The 24,092-nt window shown below is 29.7% G+C and overlaps 4 protein-coding genes across 4 annotated transcripts; all 4 read left to right on the top strand.

Moving 5' to 3' along the window:
• The first annotated feature begins 2,556 nt into the window (after positions 1–2,556).
• LOC145759666 (mediator of RNA polymerase II transcription subunit 17-like) lies at positions 2,557–5,087 on the top strand. The gene has a single exon (XM_082573516.1). The coding sequence runs from the start codon at positions 2,595–2,597 to the stop codon at positions 3,879–3,881; it is 1,287 nt and encodes a 428-aa protein (XP_082429642.1). The 5' UTR covers positions 2,557–2,594; the 3' UTR covers positions 3,882–5,087.
• LOC145760282 (mediator of RNA polymerase II transcription subunit 17-like) lies at positions 3,915–4,574 on the top strand. Its single transcript, XM_082574153.1, has one exon. The coding sequence runs from the start codon at positions 3,915–3,917 to the stop codon at positions 4,572–4,574; it is 660 nt and encodes a 219-aa protein (XP_082430279.1).
• Positions 5,088–5,210: 123 nt separating the features above from the next.
• On the top strand, positions 5,211–8,571 carry LOC145759606 (transmembrane protein 208-like). Its single transcript, XM_082573453.1, has 6 exons — positions 5,211–5,303; positions 5,666–5,764; positions 6,737–6,796; positions 7,116–7,219; positions 7,571–7,654; positions 8,257–8,571. Exons 1-6 carry the CDS (start codon positions 5,298–5,300, stop codon positions 8,375–8,377), a joined length of 474 nt encoding a protein of 157 aa, XP_082429579.1. The 5' UTR covers positions 5,211–5,297; the 3' UTR covers positions 8,378–8,571.
• Positions 8,572–9,151: 580 nt separating this feature from the next.
• Positions 9,152–13,963, top strand: LOC145760283 (uncharacterized). The gene is made up of 3 exons (XM_082574154.1): positions 9,152–9,271; positions 9,357–9,801; positions 13,854–13,963. The coding sequence occupies exons 1-3, from the start codon at positions 9,152–9,154 to the stop codon at positions 13,919–13,921; spliced, it is 633 nt and encodes a 210-aa protein (XP_082430280.1). The 3' UTR covers positions 13,922–13,963.
• The last annotated feature ends 10,129 nt before the right edge of the window (positions 13,964–24,092 follow it).

Below are 24,092 nucleotides of genomic sequence, written 5' to 3' on the forward strand. Positions count from 1 at the left end.
AAATTATTAAATATAAATTAAAAAAAAAAAAAAATTACCAAACAAGCAATATGGCTTTATAGCACTTATAACAAAATCTTATTCTTAAAGCAAATTTAACATGTAGTGGGTTTTAATTATTTAGAAATATGTAGTGAGTTTTGATAAAATTGATTTTAAATATGTAAAACACTTGCTATTACTAGCTTGTGCATTTAAAAACAATTAGCCACTTTTTTTACATAAAAAAAGGCTTGTGATTAGACTTAAATAAGTTGGGTCTTTCAACCAATAAAACATTTAATAAACTAATATTTTTTAAGCACCTGTCAATGTGTTTACGCATCGTTGGATTTTACCATCAGTTTAGAAAAGCCTTTACTTGAAAAGTAACCAAGGGCATTTTCTTATCTTCATTTAAGTGAAAGTTTTTCCGATGCGTAAAAAACTCCTGTTGGAAAGATTTTTTATTAAAAACACCACTGTGTACGGTTGGGCTTTAAAATTTTACAAACTGTGCCTAATAGTAAGTAACCTATTTTAATGGTTACTTGTAGTTTACGGACCGTTAACTACAAGTGATCTATCTCAACTTACCTGTTTCCTATAGTAACTTACCTGTTTCCTATAGAACTGTGCATACGCCCGAAACAAAAACAATGCTGCAGATAAAATTGGCACGAACTAGATAACCATTCACATCGTCTTTCAAACACAATTTATCCGACACTATAAGAGGCACACCAACAGCTACGTCAAGCGCTATAGTAGATAATGCTAAAGTAACAAAACAGTAAAACTTTTTATATATAATCAATAATCTACCCAGAATCTTAGTTATAACAGAGCCTTGGCCTAATGTTTGGAATACTTTTTTCTATCCATGAAATCTGCCTGGATTTGATTTCCCCTGTATCCATGATTAAGCACCCTTGAACGACACAGTACTAACTTTTGCCTACCCAAAAGTCCAGTCGTATATTATTTATCGGGTTATAAAAACTAAAATATTTTAAAATTAGTTTAAACATAGAACGACGTAATATTTTAAAATCAACATAAGTAAAATTATTTAAATAGTTAAACGTTAATTGTACAGTAAATTAATATTAAAACACATGTAAGCCAAATACAATACATAAATACCATGGCGGTACATCTGTTAAGCCATTCAAAAGATCATTTGATTTGTTAATTTTAGCATCAACATTACTTTTGCGATTTTCTGTTATCGGTTCAATTTTTAGTACAGTTATTGTAGCATGATCCTTAAAAATGACTCTTGTTTATAATTTGATTTATTTTTTAGCCTTCATATAACAATAATATCCTTATTACCTTATTTTCCATCGCTAAATTTCGCTATTCAGCTTAAATAAAATTTAAATTATTTAATAACCTTGTAGCTATTTTTAAAACAATATTACAATATTAAATAAACGTCCTGATACGCGATGTTTTATGATAAAACATAAATATTAAGCCCGTAGGTAAAATAGTCAACTAAAAATAAAATGCTTGCCTGCATTCCACTTTCTAAATTTGGGGGCAAGTCGCTAAAGGGCAGTAGTAATATGCAAAAAAATGCACTATTTATTTAGCGGCTTAAACAAAAATCACACAGTAAAAAACGATATTTTAGGCTTATTTATATTTTTGTGTTGTGTAAATAAACAAAAATTTTAAAACCTGTACGCTAAAGTTGATATGAATTTGAGTATTTTTTTCTTGGTATACCAAGGTATATAGCTAATAATTGTTTACCGTTTGTGCTCTTAAAGCATTATTAAATAAAGCGATAAAATTAAAAAGGCATCTAAATATAGAAAAAAAATTATAAAAAATAAAATACTATTAAAAAAAAATATGTAAAATAAAACGTAAACCCATTAAAGTTATATCACCAATTTAAACATATTTAGTAACAACTGCTGTTCGGAAATAATGTGTGAAAAAAAAATTTAAATATGAATAATAATGGGACAATTTAGTTAGTAAAATAATTAAATTAAATAATAAAATAAAAAAAAAACTGTCGAGTTAACCGGTGGCGTGATGTAGTGGTTAAAGCACACTATCTGACTATAAAGACCTTTTTTAAATTTCAACTTTGTCAGTTTGTTCAAATACCCCTTTTTTAAGTTTTTTCGCGCATCAATAAACAGATAAAAGTAAAAAAAGGAATACGAAACACATTAAGTTAATGCATAAGCTAAAAAAAACATAATCAATGTAAAGATTTAAAACATATCATAAATACTGATATATTTCAATGTTTACTTTTATAGTAGATTATAGTATGGCTACACTGCACAGTCACCAAACCCAATAAGATGCCGAGTTATATTTTGGCAAGTTATTTAAAAAATGGCGTAAACTTTACTAGAATTAAGAAAGCTATCACTAGTTAAGATGTTTAAATTATTGTTAACTATTGTAAAAGTTTTCACTGGTATAGAAGATTTGAGTTTTGCGATATAGTGTAAAATATTATTTTTATTTAAGTTTTTGTTATCCCAAAAAAGTTTATTTACTTTTTTAAAATAAATTTAATGTTTTCAATAGATTAGGTTGTTGTATAAATTTTTAATATATACAAAAGTAAAAGATTAAAAATGGATTCTATTAGGATGGAAGAAAATCCACTCAGCGTTAAAATCTCTCTGCAATCGTCATCGGAAAACAAGATTCAAGAAATTTCTTACGGCGGCCAAGAGACTTTTATTCAACCTCTTACAATGTCTCAAAGCTTAACCGACTTAGCAAATCGGATTGATTTCTTAGAAGACAATGACAAAGCCAGTCAGCCTGAAGAAGAAGAAGCTAAAGAAATGTTGGATGAAAAACAATGGCCGTGGGAAAATATTCAGACACATTTGCAAAGAGCGCTTATCGAAATGAACGTGTTAGTTGATGTGATGTCAATTTCTCAAAATAAATTGGTCAATCAACCAAAAGAAGTCGGTGATACTGGACAATATTTAATGTTTGATTTAGCCCACGATGAACAAGAAACTCCCACTAAACCCGTACTCAAAATGTTAACTAAAAAACGTTGTCTAAATGCGGCTTCTAAGATTTTACTTGACGGGGCTATGCGACTGACTAAGGCAAAATCTGAGGCATCCACACAGCACACCTTTCATTCACAATTACTTAAACTTCGACAGCGATGGCGTGTAAGACGGGTCGGGGATAAAATTTTAGGGGATTTAAGTTACAGATCAGCGGGTTCGGATTTTTGGCACTCGAGTGCTTTTGAAGTTATAAAAAAATCTCTAGATGATGATGTTGATGAAGATTCCGACAACGATGAAGCAACAAAAAGTATAATATCCTTGGTTCCTTCTCTTCGGCCTCCTCTCCAGGTTGTCGTTAGTGCCGATTTAAAAGGAGTTGCAACCATTTCAGTTTCTATTATCGACATATCTTCAAAAACCTTAAAATCATGCAAAGTGAACAATTTTGACTTTTTCCCGAAAAAAACTGCAAGCAGCGAGCCAAATTGGCACAGAAAGTTATGCAATGCTCAAAATGTTTTGTTTTGCAAAGAGTTATTTGCAAGGCTAACAAAAGAAGCTGTGCAGCATAAAGCATATGGAATAAAGTCGCCGTTTATTGTTATCGAAAACACAATATCGACACGCATTTTTCCTGACACAAAACTTGAAATTAAACTTTTACATAGTCAAAGTTCACATCCAGCGAGTGTTCCAACTAAAAAGTCGTCAATATTTACCTTAAAACATGCACTTATGCAACTGCTTTTAAAATTCCATGCAAAACGTCTCAATATCGAGCCTCCACACCCTATAAATGCTGCACTCGGTTTAACAAACCTTTTAAGACGGGCATCTGTGCAGGGTAGTCCATCCAGACACTTGGTAAAATCAACAAAATAGGGTGAAATCTCGTTTATCGAGCTGCTTATTAAAATGGCAAAACATCATGAGGTGCAGCAACGCTTGAACAAAGTTATTCTTAAAATAACCAAAGAGTTTAACGACCCAGATGTGCAAGCTCACTGGTCTACTGTCACTAACATGTATGAAACTACAGTTCGTGTTATGCTTGTGAACAGTGGGTATGAATCCTGTAATAAATCAGTTATGTTGCTAACAGCAAAACCCGATGAAATAAGAGTGATACAACGAGAAGGTACAGTGTTAACACTTCCGATAGAATCTTCGAAAATTTACCAGTATCTTTTGTCTCGCATTTGTATGCATCAGCTGTTGACCATGCAATCGTTAGCTCAAACCTTAGGATGGACTTTGCTGAATTTATCACCGCATTGTGGGGTAGGTAACGATAACACCCTGCGTATCCGTGGGACTTTAATAATCGCCGAACCCAATGGTAGTAAAAATGTTTCTGTGTGCTGCAGTTTGGACAGCAATAACAATATTAAATATGAAATTAATGTCCTGCATCCAAGAAGTGATGACATTAACTCGTTTGAAAATAAACACTCGACTGATAACGATAAATTTTTATCTCTTGGAGGAAAATGGAGGGAGGTTTCATGGTCTGATGTACCGGGAAGACATTTTGTAAATAAAATGGAAACTTTATTGACTTGCTTAAAAAAATAATTACATTTTTTTATAAAATTAGTGCTGTTAAAATTATTTGTTTTTTACAAGGGGTAGCTATAAAATTAACTGAATCGTCTGTATTGAATCTATACTGAACGAATTACAAAATTAAACCCTAAACCCAACCCTTACCTATTCAGAAAACACTTTAAAAAATGCGACCAATTTGAAATACATTAGATCCAATTAATTTTGTATAGGCCTATATACATATTTTATAGGCACCACTACTTGAAAAAAAATCGCACTTATTACACCAAAACAAAAAAATCACACTATAAAAATTACCCTATCATCACTTTTTAAATAACTTTAGTATAGTGCAAATCTATATATAATAAAGCTTAGTGGGCAATATATAAACATATACATGTATGTGTATTTTAAATTTAAATATATACCTTTGACATAAAAAGCGGCCATTTGTAGTGCATGACTAAAATATCTTATGAATGTATATTAGTTGTGAATAGCAATCTTGTTACAACAAATAAAATGCAGTTTGTTTGGCAGGCAATAAGCTAAATCTGCTACTATTAAGATTAGTGTAATTAGTACAATTTGCCATAATTACAAGATTTTTTATTACTAAAATGAAATGCAGTGCATTTTTATAATTTTTTTTTCTTATTCAGAATATTCATATAAATTTTTAATAAATATATTTTTAAATGAAATTTGAATTTATAAAATAGCCATCTCAAACAATTTTATATCAAAATGCCAGTAAGTTTTTTTTACTCTAATTTTGAGTTTGTAGAAATGTTAATTTTTTTTAACACGAAATTTTCGAAATTTTTTTTGTATATAAGTATCCTAGATGTGGGAAGGTCGAATGCGCAACCTAAACATAGATTAACAACAGTTACCCCAACTGCAGTCTCAAGTTGCCTGCGGCAGTTTAAGATAATATAGATTATAATTGCCTGATAATTGAGTTGCTGATTAGGTGCTGGCTCAGGAGAAGTTCATACCGTTTATAGCGCCTTACTTATGGGCACTTCAGCATGAGATCACCGGGGATCGAACCTAGGACCTCATGTTGTGTAAAAAGTGTTTTGTAATTATTTGTTTTAATTATTTTACAGCCAACCAAAGGTAAACAAGGGACTAAAGGAGCAAAACAAATTAAAGAAGAAAATCAAACAACTTATAATTTTTACAAATATGTTATCATTTTTGCAAATGTAAGTACAAAATTGTGATCATTTGTATATATGTCATATTCTTTAGTAACAAAAACAATATTAAATAATTATCGGAATTAATCATTAGATATACATTTTAATTGTCATAATATGGTTGCAAATTAAAATATTTTTTGCCTGCGATAATTTAGCCATGCACCACAAGTGGCAGATTTTTTTTATGTTAAAAATAAAAAAATTGGACATAGTCCACTAAGCTCCATTATATATAATAAGAACAATCGTTTAAATCTTAGTTGATATTTAAACTAAACAAAGCACGTTTAAAAGAAGTTTCTAGATCTGGCATATTGACATTAATGATGATGGCCAATTGGCATTTACATACACTGTTTAAAAATTACAACAATTAAACCCAAAAACGGCAAAAAAATTACGAACAGTTAAACCCAATAAAAGATATCAAATGTATAAATCCCTATCTTAGCATGGTTTACTTGTAAAAATATAGAAATAACGACTAATAATAATGGAAGCTTAATTTAATAAAGGTAACAGGTTCGCTATGTTTTTTTTTTCGCTATGTTAAGTTAAATTTAACTTCAAATTTCGCCTTGTTAATTAATTCATAGTTTGGCACCCACCTTAGTTTATACACACCAGATTTGTTATATACCTTTATTTATATATTCTTTATTTAACCAGATAAATTGTGTTGTGGTCAAAACACTTGGCTTCACTACATGAGGTCTAGGATTCGATCTCCAATACTCTCATATTATTTTGTCTGAGAAAGGCACTTTAAACTCTTGCTAAGCCAACACTTAATCAGCACGATAATTATAAGGTAATTATTATCTTAAATATCCCAAACTGATAATGGGAATTTGAAACTGGGTTGGGGAAACTGATACTTTTCCATGTTTAGGTTGTGAAGTCGACATTCCTACATTAAGGTTAAATAAATATAAAAAAATTAAACCTTATTCTTATTTTTTATTGTTATAACAGATACCAGTTATATTATTCCATATCTTATTGAAGTATAATGATCTTCAGTGGAGTCAAATGGTAAGTAGACTGTTAAAAACACTGGCAGCGTTGTGTAGTTGTTAAAACACTGGGCTTTACTACTGGATGTCCTGGGTTTGCCCACCACTTCCAGACTGTAATGCCCTTTAGAGTAGTAAAGAGTATAAACCGCTGATAAGCTCAAAAACAATATGCAGAATAATTATTGTGCAAATATAAATAATAATATTTAAAACTACTTAAGCCAACCTAAGACTGGGTCAGGGTAACAAATTCACTATATGTTTTGTCCATGAAAATTGGTCATTCCAAATCGAGAATAAATAAATACAAAAATGTTTGTTTTTTTGAATTTCAGAGCATGTTTATTTTTTCATCAGTAACTTATGCACTTTGTATGAAATTAATGAGTTCAATGGTCAATAGTGGATTGGATTTAAATATGGATTCAGGAATGGCAGAGTAAGAAATGAAATTAAACAAATTCAGCAGTGTGGTTTAGTGGTCAAAACACTTTCTACACTTCATGAGGTCCTGGGTAGATTTCTAGTGTTCTCATGCTGTATCGCCTTTGAGTAAGACGCTATAAACGAAATGAATTCCTGTTAAGCAAGCACCTAATAAGCAGCTCAATTATCAGGCAATTATTATCTATAATATTCTAAACTGCCATAGGCAACTCGAGACTGGGTCGGGGTAACTGTTACTTTATGTTTAGGTTGCACATTCGTCCTTTTCTCATCGAGGATAAAAATATATAAAAAAAAAAGTTTTTCTTAATTTCAATATTAATTGTTTTCTATTATATTTTAGACATGCAAAAGATATTCTTATTATTACCGCTGTATGTCAAGTTCTAAGCTGTATATCAATGTATTTATGGCTTATTTGGCTTGTGGTTTGTATTCAAATATACAGTTTATTTTATTATTTTTTGCATAAAAATTAGAAGGCCAAAGTGTTTTAAAATATTTTTACTAAAATGCCTAAAACCTACACTACTATAACTATATTCTAAAGTGGCTGTTTTTTATTTACCTAATCCTGTTACGTGTTTTTTTTAAATATATTTTTATCCTCGATGTGGGAAGGTCGATTGCATGATCTAAACATAGAGTAACATCAGTTACCCTGACCTAGTCTGAGTTGCCTTGGTGGTTTGGGATATTATTAAGTATATTTGTCCAATAATTAAACTACTGATTATTATTGGCTCAGCAGGCATTTATACCTATTATAGCTCCTTACTCAAGGGTGTTACAGTATGGGGGCAGTGGGGTTTAAATTTACAACCTCATGTAGTGTAGCAAGTGATCTTACAACTACACCTCTAGTTGGGCAAATGGTGTGACTTAAACCTGAACCCTTCGAACTGTAGTTCGATGCGAAGATCTCCATACTACACTAACCACCTTATAAATATATGCTTTATCATGCAACCATTAATTAATTAATCTACAATTTTAAGGACAATGTCCTAAATATTGACTTTTATTTCGGGTTCCTGGGGTTGCTTTCTACAAGTTATGGGTAAGTATAATAGCCCCATGGATTTTTCAAGCGCCACCAGAATTAAGCGAAAAGCAAAAGAAAAAAATGGAAAAGAAGCGAAAATTTTAAACTTTTTTCTGGTTTTAGGATATTTTTATTAATTTATTTTGTTAGTCGAATTAATTTTACAGTAGAGGAGTTCTTTTGAATAGCCTACTGAAAAAAATTGTGATTAAAATGATTATAGAACAAAATTATGTTAATATATGAATGTTACCTAATTGAAACTATGTATTTTAATGGTACAATATATAAATCAAATCCAGTGCTTTTTTAAATAAGTGGTGAAAATGTGCAATAAAAAAGAATTTGATTTCTATTGGTAAGGTTGTTTATTTAATAATATAATTTACTTGTAATTTATGGTTTTTAGAAAAATTAGAGAATTGCCAAGAACTGTAAAGTATTAGCAGAGAACAGTAAAATAGGAGAGAGAATTTGAAGGGTTATAGAATTTATAGGTTATTATAAAATAACCTATCATTAGATATCTATTAATTATGGGGTATGAGTTGGAGATCGTAAGTTTAGTCCGGGTCGTAAGTAAATTTAGCCCGGATATTCTGGACCCCTTTTAAACAAGTGAAGACTTAATAACAGTGAAAACATGTTTGACTTACACTGTCTCACTTATATATAGAGAGTCTTGGTAATTGTCTATGTTTATGAGATTCTATTTGAATAAGGTTAATGCAAGCTGAATAGGAAATTTATTTAATCTAGTAGTAATATTAATACTAATAAATATTAAAAGCTGCAAACCATCAAACCAACTACCTAAATCAAATCCAAAAATCAACTTTTATTATTAACTTTTTTGTTAATACTTAAAAAATTTGCAATATGTCGGTCACTGATGCTTCCTTGAAGAAGTTTATGACTGTCATCGAGGGAAAGTTGGACAAGGTGACCAAGCGTCAGAATGCCTTGGAAAGGGGTTCGAGTTCCTCGCCTACACATGAGGTGGGCCGTGAGAAGGAGCTCAAAGACCTGGAAAACTCCATCCAAGAAATTCGTGACATGGTCACCAGCTTTAAAGACGATCTAGAAGCGTCAGATGGAGTTAGATCAAAAGGTGGATGATCTAGAACAATACGGCCGAAGCAATTGCCTTATCATCCATGGATGTAAAGGTATTCCAACAACAGATGCTTCACCATTCCCTTTCTGGGAATATGTATTACACCTTTTGAACACTCACGTTCATCCTGGGTATTCCATCACCCATTGGGATATTGACACTGCCCATGTTTTACCATCAAAGCGAAGGGACAGTAAACCGATTATTGTGAAGTTTGTTCGGCGAGATGTCCGTGATGATGTGTTCTGGCACAAGAAGAGGATGCAAGGCACCGGTATGGCGATCACCGAGTCACTGACGAAGCGCCGGCTGCACCTTGTTCACCAGGCAAAGATCAAGCTTGGAGCCAAATCTGTTTGGACAGTCAAGGGCAGAGTGATGGCATTCTTCAACGGAAAGCGCCACACAGTAGGTAAGGTAGAGGATATTATTACGATTTTTAACTCAGCTAAGTAAATGTTACCTACTGGGTTAGATGTTACTTATCTACTCACGCTTATATATCCCTAAAGTTTTTTTGTTTTTTTTTATTTATTTTTATTTATTTATTTGTTCGTTAGCATATAGTTCATTATTTTGAGTTGTGTAGCTCTATAGGATAATAATGGCCCATGAAATTATCAAGTGCAATATTTGTCTTAAAACTGTTAAAAATAGACAACCAGCAATTTTTTGTGATGCTAATAATCACTGGATCCATTTTAAATGTCTAAAACTAAACAAATTGGAAATAGAATTACTTCAAAATGAACCTCAAAGTAAGGCCTGGTGTTGCCCACACTGTTATAATTCTGCCCTACCCTTTTCAAATTGTAACCCTTATGAATTAACTCAGCAATCTAACCCAAAATCTAACCCCAACTCTTTTTCCATCCACCCTTAATCAAACATTTCAAACTTTAAACTATAATAACTTAGACCTTTTAGACCAAAACGATAACATGGAAACCAATTTTATTAATGACCAATATATGTTTGCCCATGATATACATGAGATAAATACCACCACAAACTACAGTTTTGTCACTATGTGTGTTAATATTAGATCAATTTCAAACCCAACCCACTTCACCAAACTCCAAGGTCTAATTAACTCCATGGAATTAAAACCTGACATAATAGCAATTAATGAAACCTGGCTTTACCCAAATCAAATTGGACAACATATAAATTTACCTGGCTATACATTCAGCGCCAACAGCAGATCTTCTTCTAGAGGAGGTGGTGTTGCAATGTATATTAAAGACAACCTAAATTTTTCAATACGACATGAACTAACAATAATGAAAGAAAAGGGGTTTGAGTCCCTGTTTGTTGATATTTTTATTAATAACACCCAAACTATAACAACTGGAACAATTTACAGATCACCCAGTTTAAATAAAAACAACCATAAATCATTTCTTGATCAATTAAAATTTGTTATGAACACACTTGCAAAACAAAAACACACATGCTATATTATGGGCGATATGAACTATAACTTATTAGAGACCTTAAATTTGGACATTAATAACTTTGTTGACACTATGTTTTTTAACTCCTTTTTCCCTCTTATAAACAAACCAACCAGAATCACTGATTCAACCCAAACTGTCCTAGATCATATTTGGACCAACAACCATAAATCCCTAATTAGAAGTGCTATTATTGTCGATGGCATTTCAGATCACTTTCCAGTAGTTCAATGTACAAACATAACTAGAACCCAAAACCCAACTATTAATACTGAAACCTACAGATGCTATAATCCAACAAATCTGGTCAAATTTAATACTAACCTTGATAACCTAAAAACAGATCAAATATACTCATTTGAAGACCCAAATGAAGCCTATAAAGAGTTTATAACATCCTATAAAAAAACTTTTGACCAAAATTTTCCTTTAAAATCTAAAAAAAATTAAAACAAGACAACCCCTGGTTTTCTAATAATCTAAAAGAACTTAACAAAACAACTGGCTTATAAAAAATGGCTTCGGAAACAAAACTCTAAAAATAAACTGGATTATAACCTCAAAAGAAATAAATATGAAAAATCAATAAAATCTGCCAAATTTGAGTATTACAAAGGTCTGTTTAATAAATTTAGGTTTAATATGAAAAAAACTACTACTATTAACTCTCTTATTGGTAAAAACATAAACGATAAAAACATCAAGTAAAATTTAATATCAACAACAGTCCAACCTCAGACAACAAGATAATATCTAATCATTTTAATACTTACTTCACATCAATAGCAGAAAAACTGGTTAAATCTATACCCCCTACCAACCTGACCTTTAATTCCTTCCTCAAAAAACCTATATTGAAATCAATTTTTATTAAACCCACCTGTCCAATAGAGATTGAACTTATTTTGGCATCAATGAAACCCAAAACTAGTTACGGATTGGATGAAATACCATCAAAAATTGTTAAATCAACCCCTCAAAAAATTATAGAAATACTAAGTCATATTTTCAACATTCAATTGCAACTGGCATATCAATAAATGAATTTAAAACTGCCAAAGTAATTCCTATTTACAAAAACGGTGACCTCAAAGAAACCAAAAACTATAGACCCATTAGCCTTCTACCCTGTTTTTCAAAAATACTAGAAAGAATTATGCATAAAAGGTTATCATTCTTTCTTGAACAAAATAATTTTTATTTTAAACAACAATTTGGATTTCGAAAACTTCATTCAACTAACTTAGCTGCAGCCCTGTTAATAAGTAAAATTACTGATGCTTTTGAACAAAAAAAAGCAGCACTTGGAATATTTTTGGACTTTTCGAAGGCTTTTGACACTATAGATCATACAATACTACTGCACAAACTACAATACTATGGAATAAGAGGAATTGCCCAAAACTGGTTTAAACGTTATCTGACAAATAGATCTCAAGTCGTCAAATTTAATGGCCAGTTATCAACCAATAAAAATAGAATTACTTATGGTGTACCCCAAGGCTCAATACTGGGACCTTTACTTTTTTTAATTTACATAAATGACCTTCCCAACTCCCTGCTAAAATCTTCCCCTGTAATGTTTGCAGATGAAACCACCCTTCTTTTAACCGATAAAAACCCTGAGAACTTAATTTTAAATGGTAATAATGAACTAGCCAATTTACAGCACTGGCTCTCTGCAAAAAAACTATCCCTCAATATTGGAAAAACCAAATATATAATTTTTAAACCAAGTAACAACCAATCCATCAAACAACTTAAAAATCTGACAATAAGTAAAACAGTCATTGAAAAAGTTCATGAAATTAAATTTCTTGGACTTACCATCAGCCAAAATCTCTCTTGGAAATCACATATGACAAACATACTTAAAAAAATTCGACAAAACCTTGGTGTTATTCGAAGAATTCGGCCAAATCTAAACCAAAATGCAATAATCTCCTTATACCATTCTCTAATTTTAAGTCATGTCCGTTATTGTATCCCCATTTGGAAACATGGTAGTTTGAAAATTCAATCCCAAATTCAATATGTTTGCAAAAAATACCTTACTATGATTTCTTATTCTTATAATACCAACCAAGATAAAACTTCTTTGCCCACGCATTTACTATCTCTTGAAAATCTTTTTACCCTTGAAACTAGTTCTATAGTTTTTCAATACCTAAAAAACTTCCTCCCATCTTGTTTTGATAATTTCTTCTCTAACCCAAGCAACATTCACTCCCAAAATACCCGATACAAATCTAAACTGTCAACCCCATATTTTAGCAAAACCTTGACACAACCATCAATTAAGTACATTGGTGTTAAAATCTGGAATATATTACCTGATAAAATTATTAAGCTAAACTGTTCAAACAAAACCTTCAATAAAAAACTCAAACACCATCTATTGTCCGAAATTATTCACCCAACCTTAAATAATAATTCACACACAGATAAGCACCTATACTTATTTATGCATGCTAACCACCATTTCTCTTACTACATATTCACTGTTAAATTTGCTTGTGATGTTTTTATTCTTTCAACAAAAAAAACACATTATTTTATTCTTTATTGTATTTATTTTGTACTTAAAATATTCACTTTTAAACAAGGCAGTCCATGTATTTAAACAGGTCATGCCTATGTCACCGTAAATTTCACTGTAAGTGTGCTGTGCAATAGTTTGTTGTTCCGAAAGGCAATCCATGCTGATAACAGGTCATGCCAAACTTGTGAAACAGTTTTATTTCCTAATTTATTTTTTACTAACCTTTTCACTAAATTTGTAATTGCACTATTCCTTGACTGCACCTAAGTACTTTTTTTTTATGTATTTTTTATATATTTTTTTTCTGTTACACTGTGTGCTACAATTCCAAAACTCCTCTGCTTAATTACCCTTTAAATTTTGCCAAACCCAGTGTCAAAACACCAAAGCAGCATCGTTTTTAATAAATTACCAGTAAATTATCTTTTTTTTTTTTTTGATTTTTCATTTTTTTTGATTTTTCAGACTGGGCTCTCAGACCATATACTCCAAAAAGCAACACCAACCTTACCGTATTCCTCCAACCACCCTGAACAAATAATTTGGACCATACAGAGCTACTTATTCATTCAGCTACTCTAACACTTAACTTAATTATGCAATCTCTCTTTAAACTATCAATGTAATATATTTTAATTTTAATTTATCAAGTTTCCTCTTTCTTTTCTATTATTAAATAGTTTTAAACATTTATATTCACTTACTCTATATATGTGAACCCCCTCTAGTTGGTGGGTTGTTTAATATTTTTGTGCATTGTATGTGATATAGGTTGTGAAAGGCCATTCTGGGACGTTCTTTCTTTAGGTAAGTTTATTTCGGTTAGTCCCTTTATCACATGCAATTTATCGTGACCAGTTTGTGCTTTCCTATTAGAGCCATACTGGGTTATATTAAATGTAATTTTTATTTTCTTTAAGTTATTTTTTACACTGTAACTACCATCGACAGTGATTGCTTTACTTTTATAAATCAAATGTGTCGTAACTTTCTTTTTTTTTCGTACAATTTTATTTCGCCACTCCTTTGTTATAGTTTTATTTTTTTTGGTGTATATTCTGTAAAATGTATTTTATTTATCGCATTTATTAATAATATAATCTATACTGGGTTTGGTGACCATGCCATAAAATAATTAAAATATTTATGTAAACATTAATACTTTTGGCATGTTTTAAATCATTAAATTGATTTTGTCATTTTTTCCCGTCGCATTGTCGTAATATTAATTGTACATCGTATTTATTATTTACTTTTATCAATGCGCGAAAAACCAAAATAAAAAAAAAATATTTTTTTAAGGCAAGTTATTGGAAACATGATATTGTTTACTGGGGAATAAAATTATCTAGGTAACGGTTATAGAAAGCGATGGCTTATATTTTAAGCAAAAAATTGTTTTTAAATTCACATTAATAACAGTTAGTATGATGAAAGGCTATTCGAATCTCGGCGGAATTCACAAGGGAAGATTAGTGTAAGGTAATAAAAATACTGCTCTTTCTATATAAACTTGGCGGACGCTGATAGAGATTTAAATATTCCATAAAGAAAGTGATGGATGTATTATTGGAGTTGGCACATTAAAGGTAAGTTTTTTGTTATTTAAATATTAATCGAACATGAAAGTATTTAATATATGCGAAACGTTTTCGTTTCAAGTTCTTAAAAGTTTTGTTTTCTCAACAACGTTGCCAACTTTGATCACGTGACCCAACGTTGGATGTAAACACGTGACCAAAACTTAAGTTAAAAGCTAACGAGAAGTACTGACAGTACTGACACCTTTTTTTGATGCAAAGTTCCGTTTTTGGCAAGTTTATGTATATCTTAATGTTAATAACGGTTGTTGTATTTTATTTAATATAAATATAAAAAAATTCATACTCTTTTATAAACTGAAAAAAATGTCCTTTATTTTTGTTTTTATTACTAATTGTTTTTATGTTTACAGAATGTTGCACAACGAACCATCTTTAAAACATATTTGATTCAGTTTTAAATAAATGTAATAAAATTCACTAAAGTCACCTAAACAATGTTCATTTTATTTGTTTAAAAATGTTTAATTATTGATCATATATAATTTGTACCAGTTGTGTTGTAGTTTCATGTATTGGCGTAATAAAAGATAAATTAATTTACTTAAATAAATAAATAATTCATTTAGCAAATTTTATATTGCGTATAGAGAACACCTGCGTGCGTGACCTGTTAATATAATGACCTTTCGACCTGTTAATATTTTGCGAAAAAATAATAAACCAATTAATGTGAATATTAACAAAATTAATTGTAGTGGTCGCGTGACCATTCGATTAATATTAAATTATATTTGCCATTCTACGTTTTTTTATACCGGCGTAGCTATTTTTGTAGCATACATTTAATTTTTGACATCGTGTTTTATGTGGTCACATAGCATAGTGGTTAAGGACGTAGACTGTTGAATTTTTTGAAAAAATGTCAAAAATGCCGATATCTGGCCATTTTTTTAAAAGTTTAAAAATTTTGCGATTTTAAAAATACGATTTACAATTTTTTTTTCATACGTATTTCTAAATAAACTTTTTGTAATGTCAAACTAATAAACTAACTTAACTTCTGCCTAGATTCGAACCTGACATCTGCAAGTCTATAAAAAGCTCAACATAACTACTCGGCTACGAAGTTGGAAGTATGTTGCAAAAAGATCAATGTAAGTCAGCCATTAGTGATACTTTGAACAAAATTTTAAAACTGGTCGCAATAAGTTGATACTCACCTTCTAGTTCTTAATTACCCTTATTATCTTAATTACGTCATTAGCCTTATCTTAGTTATCGAATTAATGAAAAATATATTTTTAAGGATTCGAACAAAAATACCTTGTTATTGGTAGATCAGCTACTTACTGCTGAGTTACACATCCGGTTGAAAATAAGATTTGAACCCACAGGTAAGTAATGCTTAATCGATCGATCTAACCACTCGGCCGTTAAGTGGTATGTACAAGATCTCGTGTTTCCAATATATATATTATAGACGTAAAATCCTTTTTTTTTAAATATTTTTTAACCCTTTTTTTCTTATTGTCCTCCAACCCTCCTTTCTATGCTTTGTCTCCCTTCTCTTTCTCGCTGCTTGATAGCTTCTTTATTGCATGCACCCGTATTCAAACTTACAGAGTTGGATCATCAGCTGATCAACATAACCACCTAGCCACGAACATCTTCCCGATCTGCCTCAAGTTTCTTGGCAATTATTCTCAGGAAGTTTGAGACAGTAATCTAAAACGGTTTACTCGGTTTTAAACTGAAGCCCTTTGTTTGGGTCAGCGTCTTACCACTAAGCTACACGCCTTTGATACTAATCTTTAATTAAACACTTATTAAAAATATATATAAAGTTTTTAAAAACATCTGTATTTTGGCGATGTTACAACGTTCAATAACTTGTTTTTATGCGACAGGTTTTGAACTTCAGACCATCGGAGATTTACCTTTGTGCTGCACGCCCATATTAAAAATGTTAAACAAAGATGACGCTGTAAACTGTATTATTATTATTTTGACAACGTTTGAAAAATGGTATTTTAATAAAACATAGATTTAAATGGTTTCGAACTAAGGGTGAAAAGGGCAGTTAGTACCTCCATCCCTTAACAACAAGCTAAAGTAAAATGCGATAACTAATTTATATCAAGTGAACGTTGGACACTGGAAAAAGTGAACGTTGAACACTTTTTAAACCAAGATCAACACTGTTACCACATAGTGTAAAAAATAGGCAAATATTAAAAACAATTAAATTATTAAATATAAAGACTTGATATTTTCCTGTCTCTCGGTTGGCGTTTTAATTATCAATATGTGGTTGCAATATAAAGTTTACCTGCGCCCCACAAAAAGCAGTTTTTAGTTGTTTTGAAGACCTATAAACTGAACATACATAACGTCCATAAGTTTTATTATTTATATATTTCACAAATGTTATTCAAACCATAAGCAACAGAAAGCCTTTTACCATTTAAACATACCCACGCATATCTCAAATGATCACACAAATCTCACCTAATGTTGTAAAGCTTTAACAGCCATGTGCTTCCACCAGTGCGTGTGATAGTCGGAATGTCTCTTCTTTTTGCCACAAATATTTCTCTTTCAACCATTTTAAGCAATTGGCAATTTGACCCCCCAACGGATCCAGACAATGCCTCTCATTCAAAGTAGATGAGAACATTAAAACATTTTTTATCTACGAAATTTTGTATGTGTAGAGTGAATAGATGATAAAGAATCTGCCATTTGGTGAAAAAATTAGTGAATTTAGGTTGGGATGTTTATGGCCGGCGTAAAACTTTTTTCAGCCCACGATAAAGTCCAAAAACAGTTTATGATCCAGAGCGACTCCCTTACCACCGTTAGCAAAATCCTTTAAACAAAAAAATGTGGCCCCAGCAGGTTGTGCTGCTTCATATGTCACTACTCCCCAGTCAATATAAACATAAATTGGTAAATTTAATGGTTTAACTGGTGTTATGTTGGCATTATAGAACACCGTCTTAAGATCTAGAGTGCTGTAAACATGTGAAGCTGCTTGTTTGAACAATGTATTATTTTCACAAATTTTATCTGCTAACCCATTTCCATATACATTCTTACAAACATATTTATCTAAGAACTTCTTATTGGCATTTAATGTTGAACCAGATATGTTGTTTCAACCACGGTTGTTCATGTGGTCGATGTTAAAATTTGTTTTTGGCAAGAAAAAGATAAAATAAGCTTTGTTCCTTATACATTTTAGTACACACTTGTTATCTATTTTTTTATTACACACCCAAAAAAACTAAACATAAGACAAAATTGTATTAACCAAAAAGTTACTAAATAAACATGTTTTTTAAAGGTGTTTGTTATCGAAAAACGCTATATTCTTTGACAATGTAAGGTAGCTTAGGTTTAGAGCAAGACTTAAAAAAAAGTTTATTTTGTAATAGTAAGCCCTTTAGACATGAAAAAAATAATTTATAGGTTGCTTTTAACTTATAATTGTATTAGCAGATTGGCAAGTTTTATGTTAAACATAATTTTACAATCTACAAACAGATATAAGTGCATGTTACACTTAAATACAACTTATGTACCTTGCAACAACTGTGCCACAACTACAAATAAAAAATATTTTATTGCTCTTGAATTCAATAAAGCAGTCACATTTTTCATGTATTTGATCTTTAGGAGACATTAAAAACAAATTTAATAAGTTTGAAATATTTGTCTAGTAGCTTATGTTAGGCTAACTACCATAGAAAATGAAGCTGAAGAAGCTTGCTTGTCAAAAGTTCAAATATAAATAGACTAATGCTTCTTAACATTATGAAACGATAGTGCTTAAAATGCTGTACAATAAGTATTTTATTTGTGGTTAAATATTTGGCATGCGGTAAGGAATTAAAATTTGCAAAAAAATATTTAATATTTATTAACAAAACACATCTACTTTAGAAAAAACAAATATCGGCTTATAACAGAAGCACAAAAAACACATCTCCTTTATTAAGACAAAAAAGCATCAGTTAAATATGACCATATAACAAAAAAATACAAATGTGTGCACTTAATTATTAAGCATTGATAAACAAACTTAACTTTGCCAAACAATTTAAGTTTTTTATTAGTGGCTACAAATATTTGGCATAAAGTAGAAAATTAGAATTTGCATAAAATCATTTTTTTGCAAAATAAATACAAGCAACTTGAACATATTAACAATGCAATAATATAAGTTAAAAGAAAAATGTTATGAAAAAACTGAAGGTGGGTACCAAACTGTTTAACATTAATATTTATTTTCGGGTAATACAACTTTGTTGATTCATTTTTACAAATAAGTGATGATATGTACAACACATAAATTACTGTTTTGTTTAGAAAATATTTCTTCGACTGTTTAAATAAATATTATTGATAACATTTATTATGAACTTTATTACATTCCTTTTAATTTAACTTAACAATGAATATTTAATTACCATATATTAAGTTACTATATTGGTTACCAGTGCCCAACAATGCAAAAAATCATAAAAAGCTATATCTAAAAGTAATAAAACTTATAAAAAATAAAATTACACATAAGTGTAAGAGATAATAATCGAGTTACACAAAAAATATGTTGTAGTATTTATAACACTTTGTTTCACTATATAAAACTTAGGAATAAATCGCCAGTGAAAACAAGCTAAAATGTCTTTAGGTAAAGGTTAAACGAACTTAATCAAGATAAGGCAATAACACATTCAGAACCATTTTCATTTCTTATTTTTCAGTTAAAAAAGAAAATTTTCGTATTTCTACACAGCCACAACCTAGTAATATATAAGAAACAAGTTTTATAAGTTTACTTGTACTTTAATTCTGTCATTTAAAGTTTTTAAATAAGTGTTATACAGCCATTTAAGTATAATAAGAAATATACAGTTTTTAAGAGGATAATTTATTTAAATACCATTATTACCTAAATGCCTAGTAACAAAAAAAGTTACCAATTAATTCCTATACAATATTACATTTAATACAAGATAAAGTAAGTTTTTATTTTTTTATAATTAGAATCACATCATGTTAAAAAATTTAAAAAAGGATTTTTAAAAAGCCTTTAAAGTCTTCTCTATGCATATTTAAATTGATATGCCAAATAGTTTAGGCTAAGTTAACTAGTGGGTAAAATAACAAACTTGCATTGTATGAATATATTAAACAGCTTCTTACTTTAATTTAATTAAGTTGTATATTTAAATAAATTAAAATTAACAGATTTGATTACCTTTGTTGTTAGTTGAATGAAAAAGAAATGAAACCTCACTAAGTCTCACTAAATAAAAACATCAAAAAGCTTAAAAAAACTAAACAATTTAAAATTTCAACTAATTAGCAATCTAAATATTTTTTCTATGTTCTATTTTTAAATAAACAATACCAAATCGTTTTTCGATTTTAAAACATAAATTTTAAATTAAAAATTAAAGTAGAAAAGGGGCATTGAGTTTACATATAAAAAATAGTTAATTTATATAAAACATGCGGTTTTACAGGTGACTTCAGAAACTTATCATTAAAAAGTTTTAGAACAATGTTATTAATTTTTAGATATCTACTTGTAAATGTGTTTAAAAATATTTTAAAATAAACATTACTTACAGTTTCATTTTTGGCAGTAATTCACTTGCTTTTCTTAATATATTTTTCTCATCCTCAGTAAAATGACAACCGTATGCTAGTAAATGGCGGATGTTGTGCAAACATGATGAGAAAGCAACAGCACATTTATCCCCAAGATGGTTTCTGTTTATATTCAAATATTTGATCTGAAATATTTAAACTTTTTAAGTTATTTTTTCCTAATTTGTTAATTTTTTTTAAGATTTAAAAAAATTATTTGGCAGTTTTTAATAAATTTAAAAATTGTTTCTAGCATAAAAGTCAAGTAAATTATAACAAATATAGTTAAACCAAAGTGTTTGCACATTCTTTTTTTTTGCACATTTCTTTTTTTTTAATTGATTTAAATGCTATCTAAAATGTTGTTTAGCGCAATCATTTTACTTTATAGGTAACTATTCTACTGAAGTATTGCCAGTCAGCCAAGAATGGCATTTTGACCATCTCCATGTTTTAATTTTTCAAATATAGTTATATTTTAATGCTTGATAACTTTTTATTCCAAATGCTTTTAGATTTCGGAAAACAAACAAAAATTTGCCCGTGATTACTAAAAATAAGACATATTATAAATACTTTAATGTATTATATAAAGCATGTAGTATATATATAAATCATAAAATAAGTGGATTAAGTTGTTTATAAGAAACTAAGATTAAAAAAATGGCATTTATAAGCATGCCACTGCACTTTTATAAAACAAAGGCTCCAAGAAATTAACAAAAGGTCCAGCGATAGTTTAACAAAAATGATCCCAGAGTTATTAGGAGCCAAGGGTGTTCTAATATTAAAACTGTTTCTTTGGGCTTAAGGTACTTATAAAAAAAACAGGTAGAAAAAAAAACTCAGGGTGTTTTTTAAGATCTGGGGTATTTTTAATAAAATTGTGAAAGTAAAAATTTGTTCAGTAGCAGGAAAGTAAGTAGAGTATATTTGGAACATTATGGTTCTTATGAAGCACCATAGTTAAAAAGAGAAGAGATATTTTACAATTATTTGGGATATTTATGGAAATACTTGGGTTAAAAATTAAGGTAAGGGGTATTCGAAAAAGGCCATATTTTTTTATAAAAAGTCCAGCCTATTATATATATAAAATGAGACCACTTATTTGAAGTCCAAGTACTTACAAGCAGATTAGGGCTGTTATAAATATCTAAAGTCTCAGTAAGAGAGCCACAAGACCACTACTGTGCAATGTTTATTTTAAATGCTGTATAAATTTAGAAAATGATCAATTTAATTTTTTTAGGACTTTCAAAAAAAAAAATCAATTAAAATTTAAAATAAAGGAATAAAAATAATTTTAAATTTATAAAATTAATAAATAACATGAAAGTTTTCAAAAATAATTTTAAAATTAAAAAGTTTTTTAATATTAACACAATTGGCAAGATGTTACCGAATTAACTGTAGAAAGCAGTGGCTAATCTTTCAATTTTATGGTTTTTGATAAAAATAAATAATTTTAGAATGTTTAATACAAAGTTTAAACATTCTAAAATTAAACTTTGTATTTCTATTAAACTTTAAAAATAAATATTTTTAGAGCTGCTGCTTTTTAAAATTGAAGATAATTTAATATTGAAACATCTAAACAATGGTAGACAATAAGCCTTTTTGACTTACAGGTGTAGTTAATTTTAAACACCCTTTTGCAATTGCCAATCCACATTCTTTAGTTATGTCACAATCAGTAACATTGAGGGTCTCAAATTTATCCAAAACTTTACTAAGTGCCTTGGCTGCATTGTTTCCAATTTTATTCTTTGTTAATAATAACTTTATCTAAAACATAAGTAATGTTTTACTCAATTAACGAACTTGATAAATATTATAAACAGTAACTAAAACAAAATTATAAGTTGACAATTCTAGATGTATATTAGTAATTAAAACATAAATACAATATTTAGTAATGTATTAGTTAAAGTATCAAATTTAAAAGAAAGTTGTATAAACTTTAAACTATATTGTAAAAAATAGGTGTTATCTTGTCCAATCATTAATAACATTATGAAATATTAATTTACTAAGTTAAATCCGTAACATTATATTAATCATACGATCATATTTTGAATGTAATTGCTATCTTAATCAAAAAGATTGCGAGGAAGACCATATAAGCCTTATATTGCAATTTAATATAGAAACTTTCATTAAATATCGCTTTATAGTTTCTATGAGGTTTTGTGAAGTTTTTAAGTTGTGGTATAAACAACACCCTCTAAGGTTTTGCGGGGTTTATAAGTTGTAACATTAACAATACCCTATGAGGTTTTTTGAGGTTTATAAGTTAAAGTATTAACAATACCCCATGAGGTTTTGTAAGGTTTATAAGTTGTGGTATTAACAATACCCCATGAGGTTTTGCAGGGTTTATAAAATGTGGTATTAACAACACCCCTTGAGTTTTGCAGGGTTTATAAGTTGTGGTATTAACAACACCCCCTGAGGTTTTGCATGGTTTATAAGTTGTGGTATTAACAACACCCCCTGAGATTTTGCAGGGTTTATAAGATGTAATATTAACAATACCCTATTTGGTTTTGTGAGGTTAATAAGTTATAATATTAACAACAACCACTGAGGTTTTGCAGAGTTTAAAAGTTGTGGTATTAACAACACCCCCGAGGTTTTGTGAGGTTTATAAGTTGAAGTATTAACAATACCCTATGAGGTTTTGCAGGGTTTATAAGTTGTAATATTAACAATACCCTATGAGGTTTTGTGAGGTTTATAAGTTGAAGTATTAACAATACCCTATGAGGTTTTGCAGGGTTTATAAGTTGTGGTATTAACAATAACCTCTGAGGTTTTGCAGGGTTTATAAGTTGTAATATTAACAATACCCTCTGAGGTTTTGCAGGGTTTATAAGTTGTAATATTAACAATACCCTATGAAGTTTTGCAGGGTTTATAAGTTGTGATATTAACAATACCCTATGAAGTTTTGGGAGGTTTATAAGCAGTGGCGGCTCGTGTATGGAGCTAATGGGGCTAAAACCCCCAACTTTTTTTAATGGTTTTATGTTTTAATTTATATATATTTTTTTTAATTAATATTAAATTTTTTAAATAATATTTATTTTTTTGCACTGTTTTTCGGTAAAATTATTTAAAATATTAAAAAATAGCGCCTATTTTGGCCACAAAATACGCAAAAATTTTCGAAAAACGTAGCGTAAACATGTGAGGGCTAAACCAAAATTAGCCCCACGGGCTGCCAAATACAAAATATCATAACGCCGTTTTTGCTGTCAGAATTCCGAAATTTGGAAAAAAGTTGAGAACTTTGATCGAAATGTGGGGCTAAGACCACCATTGAGATGCCAAATATTTTGGCAATTTCAAACGTTGTATGTTAACAAATTTTATCGTTTTTGTTTAACTATTAAACAAAAATAAAATAAAATAGGTTTAAACTGGGTATTTTATTCTTGTTTAAGGAAGTTTTAAGGCCTTAAATAATATTTTTAAGTTAAAAAAATAGAAATAC

The sequence above is a fragment of the Corella eumyota genome, chromosome 7 (genome assembly GCF_963082875.1).
Source record: "Corella eumyota chromosome 7, kaCorEumy4.1, whole genome shotgun sequence".
NCBI classification, from domain to species: domain Eukaryota; kingdom Metazoa; phylum Chordata; class Ascidiacea; order Phlebobranchia; family Corellidae; genus Corella; species Corella eumyota.

Coding starts and splice junctions, on each gene's coding strand:
- LOC145759666 (XM_082573516.1), top strand. CDS start 2,595: ATGGATTCTATTAGGATGGAAGAAAATCCACTCAGCGTTAAAATCTCT.
- LOC145760282 (XM_082574153.1), top strand. CDS start 3,915: ATGGCAAAACATCATGAGGTGCAGCAACGCTTGAACAAAGTTATTCTT.
- LOC145759606 (XM_082573453.1), top strand. Junction 6,797..7,115: donor ATCTTCAGTGGAGTCAAATG/GTAAGTAGACTG, acceptor TTTGAATTTCAG/AGCATGTTTATTTTTTCATC. Junction 7,655..8,256: donor TTATGGCTTATTTGGCTTGT/GGTTTGTATTCA, acceptor ACTTTTATTTCG/GGTTCCTGGGGTTGCTTTCT.
- LOC145760283 (XM_082574154.1), top strand. CDS start 9,152: ATGTCGGTCACTGATGCTTCCTTGAAGAAGTTTATGACTGTCATCGAG. Junction 9,272..9,356: donor GTTCCTCGCCTACACATGAG/GTGGGCCGTGAG, acceptor AAGACGATCTAG/AAGCGTCAGATGGAGTTAGA. Junction 9,802..13,853: donor CGGAAAGCGCCACACAGTAG/GTAAGGTAGAGG, acceptor TTGATTTTTCAG/ACTGGGCTCTCAGACCATAT.